This window comes from Triticum aestivum, chromosome 7A (genome assembly GCF_018294505.1).
Source record: "Triticum aestivum cultivar Chinese Spring chromosome 7A, IWGSC CS RefSeq v2.1, whole genome shotgun sequence".
Taxonomy (NCBI): Eukaryota; Viridiplantae; Streptophyta; class Magnoliopsida; order Poales; family Poaceae; genus Triticum; species Triticum aestivum.
Genome location: NC_057812.1, coordinates 516,865,771 through 516,876,685, shown reverse-complemented (window position 1 = coordinate 516,876,685; position 10,915 = coordinate 516,865,771). Strand labels below are relative to the sequence as shown.

The following is a 10,915-nucleotide window of genomic DNA, read 5'->3' as shown; positions in this document are numbered from 1 at the left end:
TGTATGATTAGTGTATGCATACTTACATTCATAAAGATGAGTGTATGTACTCTCTCTATTTTTTTAGTCAGCATATAAGATTTGATCAAAATCAAACTTTATTAACTTTGATTAAGTTTATACTAGAAAAAATATCAAGACTCACAATATGAAATCAATATTGTTAGGTGCATCATGAAATTATTTTTCATACTATGTAGCTTTAGTATTGTAGATGTTGATATATTTTTTACAAAGTTGATCAAATTTATAAAGTTTGATTCTGACCAAATATTATAGTATGTACATGTGTGCAAACGTCTACATTTACGCTGTGTTTTAAAGAAGAGGACCAGTCACAGCCTGCGCATGATCGCCTATTTAAGCTTCTCCTGTTCTCGCCCACCCCGCCCCATCCCATTCCCACTCTCTCCCGGCAGCGGCGGCAGCGGCACGTCGTCGTCCTCCTCCCCCTCGCCGTCCGCGCGTCCGTCCAACAGGTGAGAGCCACATAAGCTTCCAGCCTAGCTAGGTGCGCACTCGTTTCTTCTTCTGGCGCCTGTCCAGGTTCACTTCCGGACCACGGTGGTGCTCCGTCGCGCCCAAGTTCTCTTTTCCGGGGGGCTAGAGGTTGTGCAAAGCCTTTTCGATTTAGCCCTGCAGATTCCGCGAAATTGCTCCGCCGTTGTCGGTGCTGTTAAATCCGGCAACTCCTCGTCCGTCAAGCGGCTATTTAGCCCTGGGACACGGGCAGATGTTTCTTGTCGCCTCCTCTTCGTCGTCTTCCACGCCGTGCGACCGAGCGGGGAAGGAGCGGAAAAAACCTCGGCTTCGGCGAGCTCGCGTACGTGTTGCCGCCTCGTTTGCCTGTGCCGTCCGAGGTTGTAGCCTGCCTGCTCTGCTCCTCGGGAGATCTCTTTCTTTTCTCTGCCCGAAAAGACGCCGCTTGTTTGCTTATTTAACAGCCGCCACCGCCACCCCGTCGTCTTCTTCTGGGCGCACACCAGGTGCTTGTTCCTTTGTGTCAGCGGTGGTTCGATCCGCCTGCAGCGCTGCATTTCTCTGTGTTCAAACTTGTTGTTCCCCTTCGATTTTATCTGTAGCTCTATATAGTTTCTTCGATTTTGTGTTTGAAACGTCTCCGGCATTTTCCGGTTTTATTAGTAGTTGGCTACAGGCGTCCGTGCTAAAGCTCTGCGGAGGTTTAAGATAATCGAATTGTTTTCTTAGCAGCTGCTGATTTTGAGGGGGTAATTTCCCTTCATTTCAAAAAGAAAAAGAAAAAGAAAAGAAAATCCCTCACTTTAGCAATACACGATTACATTCAAAGATTCTGAGGGATCCTTTGATTCAAAGGACTTTCAATTTGAGAGAATTAATCCTTAGGATTTTTTCCCTAGGTTGTTTGATTCATAGGATTGAATCCTACAGGAATTTTTTCAAAGGATTTCTTTGTACTACTTCCGACAGGATTCAACTTAAACCTATTTGAAGGAATCCTTTGTTTTATCTTTTTCCTATGATGCAATCAAATAACACACAATCCTGTAGGATTGAGAGGACGATGACATTCCAATCCTATGTTTTTCCTATTCCCGTGATTTTAGGATCCTACGAATCAAAGAGGCCCTGAATCCTTCTGTAAATGTGAATCTGGATTTCTTTGATTCCATCCTTTAGCACCATTGGATGCAAACTGCTCCACATAGACTTCCTGTTCCAGAATACTTTATATGTTAGGGGACAATCATAACATTAGTAAACCAACCACAACACAACCGCAAAACAAGCCTTGCACCTAATCCAGATCGCATTTAGTGCTCTGACATTGTCCTGCACTAGTTGCAGAGCTGGTTTCACCATATCCATATGCCCTATTGTCATGCTAACTTGTTGACTTCAGTTTAATTAAGTAGTAGAGGAGTGGAAGACAGCTGAGAACTGAAATGCGAGGGGGGGGGGGGGTCTCTTTTTTTTATAAGAAGAACATAAAAAAATATTGATCTGTTGATCCAGAGGCTGGGAACCTTAAAGCGGAACAGGGTTCATGGAGGGTGGAGGCGCAAGAAATGTTTCTGCAGCGGCAGCACAGACAAAGGAAAGTGCGGATGATGGCTCCTGCAAGCCACTGCCTCCTTGCTGTGTCAAGGCGCAGGCTGCTGTGGCGGAATCTGAGGCCAAGTGCCACGCTACCGTGGTGTCTGGGTGGTTCACAGGAACCCGGTCACGCTCTGGTATGTATGTTCAGATTGGTACTGTGTTATTGCATTCCTAGGAACTATAAATGCAGAGGCATGCAAGTTCTCTGCTGTTCTGATTTCGAAAACAAATTTGTTGTATGTTCAGGCAAACCAAGCAAAGTGCAGTACTTCAACAATCCAATGTGGCCTGGTATTTCCCTGATTCATGTTCCATCCATGTTATTTCACCATGTTTTTTCTCAAATATTCCTTTTGCAAATGCTGTCCCTTTTACTATGAAAGTCACAATTATTTCACAGATGTAAGTTTCTCTAAAATGCTCGTAAACATTCAGATCTGTTCTAACATTTTTCCCAGCAGAAACTGTAAGAGTGTTTGCTTCAAGGAACTGGATGGTAAATATACCATCGATCCTAGCTTTTAATACTTGTTTGGTTTACGGAATGGAATCTGTTGGTACAGCATCGCCTCACTGGTAGAAAATAACAATCGCTTCCCAACAAAATAATGCAATGATTCCATGAATGGACTAATCACTAATGCATCCTAGGTTGATATGGTAACTGAACGCCCCATATTCGTTTCACTTTTCTTCGCAATTTCTGTTTGTACTTCGGGTCACATTATCCAAGTAGATTTCGAGCGTGAAAGATCAACATTTGTGTCCCTGGAAGATTTTAGTACACTCCATCCCGTTCAGGCAAAAAAAGTAGATAACATATCTGAAGTTATGAAACGGCATTATAGATTTTACTGCTTGAAGTTCTTTGCACCATCTTACTTCTCTGGTTATGCCAGGTAACTTCTGTTTCTAGTGCGCGCATTGTCTACGAAAATTCCTTGATCTCTACCCGGCATAATACTGAAGTAACTTACTTGCTTGAGCTGGTCAGGGTTGTAACCAGAGTTGCTTCTTCTATACAGGGGAGGCTCATTCGTTGAAAGTAGAGAAGATTTTGTACCAGGGGAAATCGCCATACCAAGAAGTTTTAGTATTTGAGGTTATTCTTGATCTTCTAATTGTGTGCATGTATGTTGGTCTGAGTCTGCTGGACATAGTAATGTATAACGTGTTACATTGTGTATGCAGTCTTCAACCTATGGGAATGTCCTTGTGCTTGATGGAATTGTTCAGCTCACTGACAAGGATGAATGTGCATACCAGGAAATGGTTACTCACCTTGCACTGTGCTCAATTCCATCTCCTAAAAATGTATGTATTCTATTTTCAGCCATAAAATATGCAGTCAACTTATTGGATTTACCATTTAAGTTGAACTGGAGCATGCACTCCTCAAGTACTACAGCAGACAGATTCTTCTTTTTATGTGCAGTTACTGAATTATTTGGAGTGGTCACATAGATTCTTCTAAAAGTCGCTGAATTAGTCTTCATACTAAAAAAGATTCACTTTACTCTCATGCAGGTTTTGGTTGTCGGAGGTGGTGATGGTGGTGTACTACGAGAAATAGCCAAGCATGATTCAGTGGAGAGTATAGACATATGTGAGATTGATCAGCTAGTTATTAATGTAAGAACCATCTCTTGATTTTGCTTTGAAGTGTAATCATCTAAATAATCATATTCTGATGTATGCCTTCAAATCGATGCAGGTTTGTAAAGATTTTTTCCCACGTCTATATGTTGGATATAAAGACCCTCGTGTCAAACTTCATGTTGGTGATGGTATGTTAAAGAGTTATTCTATATAATGTTCAACAGATCATAGGGCATAATCCCTTTTTTATATAGCATCTCAAACTTGGCATCACGTCTGATGACTGCTGGTCTTGACTTTTGTAAATTTCACAGCAAACTTGCATTTGTTTTGCAGCTGTGGAGTTCTTGAGAAACTCTCCAGAAGGAAAATATGATGCCATTATTGTTGATTCATCAGATCCAATTGGTGAGTTCTTGCTATTACTACACCATACCTGCAGCCCTTTTAATTTTATTAAGGAGATCAAAATTTCATTCCTGTAGGGTTGACTTACATGATTCTTTTGTTTAGATACTTGAAATTTTCTTTCACGTCACATTTACAGGGCCAGCTCAGGAACTTGTGGAGAAGCCCTTTTTTCAGACAATTGCTAGGGCTTTAAAGCCTGGCGGTGTTCTTTCTAATCTAGCTGAAAGTATGTGGCTGCACACACATCTAATCCAGGATATGCTTTCTATCTGTCGAGAGGTATTCAAGGGTGGCGTGCACTATGCCTGGGCAAGTGTTCCAACATATCCTAGGTGCTCTACTTCTTTGCATCATCTGTTCTAGCCTTTTCTCCTTTATCTTCGATGTATCCATTTGTTGTTATATTTTATGCATGCTTATTTTATTGTTCAGTTTCTGCTGAAATCTTGAATACTTAGAAACTAGCGTATTTGGGAATACAAAGTCACACCCAATTATATCGTAGCACTACCTGTGAAGCATCCTGAAAGAAAAATAATATGAAAAACACAGTCCACAGTTGAGATGATATCATGCTCATATTTTCGTCAATTACAGAATGGAAGGTTTTTTCGTCTATATATCTGTTGCAACCAAGTTAATGTTGCTGCTGTTGGCACTGAAAGTAGTGTAGGCAAAACGTCCTAAACTTTGAGCTAATTTTCTTGAGGTTGAGCAGGAGCTGGAAAAAGATTGATCGTTTGAAATACTTATTATAAGTTACTAGTGTTCTTGTGCGAACTGAATGGAGAAATAGGTTGTCGGTTAGTCAATTAGCATACTGACCCTTCTAGTTCTAGGATACTCCTTAGTCCTTACCACTATCTCCATTTTAGCAGGTGGACTCTGCTCACTTCATGTTGTGGCACTCCGATGTCGGAGATGCATATGTTTTTTCCTTTTCCTAACATTTGGTGGTCCAGAGTATAAGTAATTTATCAGTTAGCTGTAGCTACTCATTGTTTATATGCGTACCCATTTCATGTATATATATATATATATAAGCTAACCATCGAAATACTTAATTTTGTAGTGGTGTCATTGGATTTTTGCTATGTGCGAAGGAAGGTCCACCGGTGGACTTCTTAACTCCTGTGAATCCAATCGAGAAAATTGAAGGAGCTACTAAAGATGGACGAGAGATGAGATTTTACAATTCAGAGGTTTCGCCCTCTGCCTTTGACAGCCCCTCGGTTGTTCTTTTGCTTAATAATTTTACTTGTTAGACATCAACTCGTTTTTTTACTTGTTTAACAGATTCATAAGGCTGCTTTTATTCTGCCAACGTTTGTAAAGAGGGAGCTGGAGGCATATAACTCTTCCACTGAAAAGGTAAGTTATATAGTTATCTCTTCCCTTGTGCATTTTGATTTTTGATAGACTTTTGAGACCTTACAGTGTTTTGTATTTTTCATCCCTCGCAAACAGCATTGATGTCTAACAAGTAGACTTGACATGCAAATGAGTTCTTGTCGATCTACAGACTAGTGATTCACAGGGGGAAAAAACCCTGCAGACTAGTAAATTCAGATTGTTGCAATGGAATACTCATTGGTCCTCTTGCTATTTCAACCCATGACAGGAGAGACCGGAGAAGCCAACCGCAAAACCAGTGAAGATGAAGGTAATGCGGGACAGCGCTATTACCGCTTCCTAGACCGCGGGCGGACACCTGTGTGCTATCCATCTTCCCCGATGAGACCCGCCGCACCTGTATATCCACGTTCCACGCCTGTCCTTTGCTACCAAATTTTATTCAATAGTTACATGATTGTGTGGTGCTCTAGCATAGTTGCGTGACACAACTGAGGGTGTAATATCACTAAATGTGTATGGTGTGTTGCAGTTGATGAATAAAGGAGCAAGCAGAAGGGGATGTGTGATGTGTTTCCCTTATCTGTAACATGTATGATGTTTCATTGTTGCGCGAGTTCTCGTGGTGCAAGTACCAGGACCTGCTATGTTATGAGCTTCTAACGTGCTCCCCCGTTCACTATTATAAGATGTTCTGACTTCTTTTGTCTGAATCAAATGTATATAGACACATTGTAATGTGTCATTCCAGTTTGTATGATGTCCATATGAAAATATCCAAAACATCTTATAATAGTGAACGGAGCTAGTTTTGAACTATACATGCGAAAACTGAGCCCATGGAATAAACTTAAACAACTAAAAAAGTGTGACAAGCCATATTGTGGCAATGAACTGGACACATGCTGATTGACATTGCCTAAAGTTTGATGATGTGGTACTTAGTCCACAAACCAAACATGCCCTTACTTGTGTTATTGCACCAATAAGAAACGGCTACATCGCTCCATTTTCAACCATTGAATTGCCTCATCAGAATACATCGCCATTAAAAAGTACCTATGGCCACATGCTCCCTTGCATCAGAATAGTGGTTCTTGTTTTAGGTTGTGAAATACTCGTTGTAGTAAGTACTCCTTTGTCAAATTATAGTGCATTTAAAATTTCTTCAAAATCAAATTTATTGAACTTTGATCAAATTTATATAAAATTTATCAATGTTACATTACAAATCAACATCATTAGAATCATTGTGAGATATTTTCATACGTTATACATTTCATATTGTAAATATTCACGTTTTTGTAAACTCTGTCACAGTTTGACATTGAAAAAGATCTTAAGATTGACAGAGTTGCCTTAGGCATGTCGTATTCGATGGACATGCCATACCACTAAAATAATAGCGTTGAGGCGTACGAGGCAATCTCTCATGACTCGCGAACACATAAGACCTAGCCGCCTCCGGCTTCTCCAACCCCTCTCACCGCCACCAAAGGGAAAAGCCCGCGAAACGGCGACGACGGTGGGGAGATCGGAGGATCTGTCCACAACGGAGTTTGATGCGGCAGGGTTGGACGGTTGTGGAGGATCGGGGCAGGTGGCGGCGACAATTTTGGATAGATGTCGCTCGCCAGCAATGTTGCATGTGTCTACGACATTCGAAGGTCCCTATAGATGGGGTATTAGATGGCAGTGGGCTCGACCTCTAGCCTGGTTTTGGACTTTTGGCGTTGTACAGTGTGGGCGTTTTCTTTTAGGTCGATTTAGTTAGTCTATGTGTCTTGGTTGGGCCGGCAAGAGGACAGGCTCAACCTCTAGCCCGTTTTTGGTGTACAACGGTGTGGGCGTCTTTGGTCAGGGCGATGTGGCAGTGACGTTTGCCAGTTTGGAATAATGTCCTCCTTGTGTTATCCCCGTCCCACCATGCCGATGAAGGGTGTGTGGAGGCATGTCTCCGATAGATCTTCCTGGGCCCAGTCGGATTGACGAAAAAAGTTCCCCCTCCCCCCCCCTCCCGCTTTATATATAAAGCAACCATCACCGAACAAGTCGATACAAACACACACAGCACACCAACACGCCCAAGACTGGATACAAGGACGCTGAAAACAGCAACACCACCCCAACAAACTCCAAGCAAACATCAGGTGAAACACTAAGTGCTACTATGAAGTCGTCGGGTCCTGCCATGAGCCATCGTGATGAGAAGTCGTGCATGACGAACAATAGGCTCTAAGACGGCACCTTCAGGAAGGGAACAACACCGTAGCGTCGCCACCGCCCAATCCAAGGATTAGAGTTTCCCTCGGAGCAGCACGACGACAAATGAGATACCGCAAAGACGCCTTCAAGAAGGTGACGATGCCAAAACGCCGCCGCCGGCCTAACAAGTCAGAGCGGGTTTTCACCCTGGCCAACACTCACCATCACCAAAATGGGTTACGGACAACCGCAACACCGCCATTGAACGACACACCCCGGCCATCATGCCGCCCACACGCCTATGTTGACCGGATAACGCCCGAGCCGCGTGCTCCGCCCACGAGCACCTCGGCTTCCACCAAATGGGCTGCTGCCCCAGCATCCGAGCCCAACCCTCATCCATGGACACACCGTATCGATGCGGCCGACCGGAAAAGGGGGTCTTTGCAGTATCCCCAAGGATCTCGATGTATTTTTCTTTTGTAATGATGTGTTTGTAATTCCAAGACTTCTAAAAAAAAAGTGTTGAAAAACCTGAAATAAATCTAGAAAATATCTGCACTGTATAATTTGGTAAGAGGTACAATTATGCCGGTGGGATTTGTAGATTTACCATGATCTTGGTTATTATTGTCTTGTCTCGTGATGAAAGACGGAGGCAGGTCCGTGTAGCAGCGTGCATGGTTTCTCTTCGGGAGGAGAACATACTCTGTTCGCGTTGCTTCCTGCGACGGCCAGCTCCGCGGCCGCCCAGCCGATGTGGCGGGAAACCAAAAGCCGCACCTCCCGCCCTCTAAAAACAAAACAGAAATATTCCATAAAAATAATAAAAAAACATCCAGCGAGTGCAATCTCCCCACTGACATGCCGCACCCACCCACCGGACGCGTGGCCCGGCCCCACATCTCAGCCACCCTCTAGCCTAAACCAGCCGCGCCCGCTGTCCTCACTCCCCATCCGCGTCACGGTCTCACCTCGCTCACGGAGATTCGCGGAGGCGAAAAAACGCATTAAAATCTCGCCTCCGCCATTATTCCTCCCTCCCATATCTGCTCTCCCCGAAACTCTCCCCCAAACCCCAATCGCGCGAGCCCGCCCGCACGCACGCACGCCAGCCCAGCGCCTCCGCTCCGCAATCCCCCGCACCAAACCCTAACCCTAGGCCCGCCATGGCCGGCGACGGGACCGACGCCGCCTTCGAGGACGAGGTGGAGCCGACGGTCACCATCAGCGAGTACATGGAAGGCATCGAGGCCGAGGAGCTGGTAACCCAACACCCCACGCGCTCCCGCCCTTCGCCGCCGTTTTTTTAGCTCGATCTGGCGGTGCTCACCTTTTTCTCTGCCAAACCCTAGGAGGCGGATTTGGTGCTGGGCGGGGACGACGGCAACGAGTGCACCTACGACGCTGGCTACCTCAAGCGCCAGGCCGTCTTCTCCTGCCTCACCTGCGTGCCCGACGGCGTCGCCGGGGTCTGCACCGCCTGCTGCCTCGCCTGCCACGACGGCCACGAGGTGATCCCCTCCTGTCTTCTCGAACGCCATTTGCTTTAAATGGAGATTTCCTGTTCGCTTGAACTTTAGTTCTACTAGTACAAAGCCGGATCAGCGTTCACAGGGGGCCTGAGAAGTGAGCAGCTGACGAAATGGGGAGGATTAATATTGGGGGAAATGCGGATCTGGATTTCCTGCGAGTAACTTTGTGTTGTTGTTCCCGATTGATGATGTGTTGTGTATGAGGGGCAAATTTTTTTATGGTGAACCTGAATCGGCATTAATACATAGACGTTTTTAAGTAGTGTACTGAGCTGAGACATGCTGTTCTCTAGATTGTTCATGGTTTTCGGTGCTTTACTAGCAGTCATGTGTCCTAGGCTCCTAGCAGTGAAGTTTTTGCCAGAACCGAAGTGTTTATGCTGCGTATGAAGTGCATGCAAGGCTGCCAGTGCATTTGAGATTTATTTTGTTTAGTTCGACTGACGGAGCATACAATAGTTAGCATTAAAGTATCCTAGTCAGTCAACCTACGATCCCAGTTTACTAAGCACCTTCCTGGTATTTTACAATGACCATTGCAAAAATTGCCATGGTGCTTAGATAGTGACTTGTATGGGTTTATCCACTTCTCAGCTTTGAATGACACAATTTTAAAATACATCTCCAGGCTGAAATTGTGCACATATTTATTGCTGGTGTAGATAATTTATTCAGGAGGTTGATACATATAAAATTAGGGGTGAATCTTGTTTTTGGTAATATCTGTTAGATCGGACCAGGCAATGCCATGCTTTTCAGTACGCTGATATTTTTTAGCAGAAAATATGGTGTTGTGTTATTGGTTCATGAGATCACCTGTAATAATTTTGTTTTGATTTTTTCTCCCAATCAGTGTGTTTCTCATTTGCATACATAGAAGTTAGGAAATGTAGCATGATGACTTCCCAGTTACTATCTTCTGCAACCTCATCTGTAATTGTGCATACAACTAATGCCTGGAAAGTTTGTCCTGTTTTTTTTCTATAGGTTGTTGAACTTTGGACGAAGCGAAATTTTCGTTGTGACTGTGGCAACTCAAAGTTTGGAGGTCACCTCTGCAAACTTAGTCCTGAGAAAGATCCTGAAAATCCAGCAAATTCTTATAATCAGAACTTCAAGGGTTCCTACTGCACATGCAGTAGGCCCTATCCTGATCCAGAAGCCAAGGAGCAAGTTGAAATGATACAGTGCTGTATTTGTGAGGACTGGTTTCATGAGGATCATATTGGGCTTGACTCTATGGAGAAGGTTCTACTTTCCACACTTTTTTAAGGGGATCATATGTGCTAACTGCTTCCGGTGTTGATTCTTATGAAAGTTTGCATGATTTTGTATCACATATACCTTGAACTATTTTCGAGTGCTGCTGCTAGGTTTTGATTTTCAGAAACCAAGCATCCAATGTGCTATTTTCTTGGTCTGTCATTACTCATTACCTTCCTTACCAATGTGCTATTTTCTTGGTCTGTCATTACTCATTACCTTCCTTACTGGGTAAAAATAGTAAACAAATGAATTCGCATCTTCAGTGTTGTCTTGCCTCTCCACTTGCCTTTCCGCCCCTAGAAGTATGATTGCCCATAAAATGCTTATGTTACTTGCAACTGAGCATCTCTTCTTGATCAGTCCCGTAACTAAGCCTACATATTGATATAGCCCATAAAATGCTTATTTATAGGCAAAGTAGAAAACAAATGAATTTGTGTGTTCAGTGTTGTCTTGCTTCTTGACTT

General features: G+C 43.7%; 2 protein-coding genes across 6 annotated transcripts in view; both read left to right on the top strand.

Moving 5' to 3' along the window:
- Positions 1-342: 342 nt before the first annotated feature.
- LOC123147926 (spermine synthase) lies at positions 343-6,034 on the top strand. Of its 4 annotated transcripts, none has more exons than XM_044567252.1 (12): positions 343-479; positions 1,996-2,213; positions 2,326-2,370; positions 3,105-3,181; positions 3,271-3,393; positions 3,607-3,711; positions 3,794-3,866; positions 4,015-4,086; positions 4,226-4,421; positions 5,162-5,291; positions 5,386-5,460; positions 5,711-6,034. In XM_044567252.1, exons 2-12 carry the CDS (start codon positions 2,027-2,029, stop codon positions 5,783-5,785), a joined length of 1,158 nt encoding a protein of 385 aa, XP_044423187.1. In that variant the 5' UTR covers positions 343-479; positions 1,996-2,026; the 3' UTR covers positions 5,786-6,034. The 4 variants fall into 4 exon arrangements, with proteins under 4 accessions (XP_044423187.1, XP_044423190.1, XP_044423189.1 ...); XM_044567255.1 differs by lacking the exon at positions 343-479 and adding an exon at positions 579-860; XM_044567254.1 differs by lacking the exon at positions 343-479 and adding an exon at positions 633-823.
- A 2,627-nt stretch (positions 6,035-8,661) lies between these two features.
- LOC123147925 (putative E3 ubiquitin-protein ligase UBR7) overlaps positions 8,662-10,915 on the top strand; it is a 5,298-nt gene continuing 3,044 nt past the window's right edge. For both annotated transcript variants that reach the window (XM_044567251.1, XM_044567249.1), the window contains exons 1-3: positions 8,662-8,912; positions 9,003-9,161; positions 10,170-10,430. In XM_044567251.1, the coding sequence (XP_044423186.1) occupies positions 8,817-8,912; positions 9,003-9,161; positions 10,170-10,430 (516 nt within the window). In that variant the 5' untranslated portion in view covers positions 8,662-8,816. The remainder of the gene's footprint in view (positions 8,913-9,002; positions 9,162-10,169; positions 10,431-10,915) is intronic.

Bases quoted from the DNA above. Each gene is read 5' to 3' on its own strand.
- LOC123147926 (XM_044567252.1), top strand. From the start codon at position 2,027: ATGGAGGGTGGAGGCGCAAGAAATGTTTCTGCAGCGGCAGCACAGACA. The intron at 3,182-3,270 runs GTTATTCTTGAT...TTGTGTATGCAG, and splicing joins AAGAAGTTTTAGTATTTGAG to TCTTCAACCTATGGGAATGT. The intron at 5,461-5,710 runs GTAAGTTATATA...AACCCATGACAG, and splicing joins ATAACTCTTCCACTGAAAAG to GAGAGACCGGAGAAGCCAAC.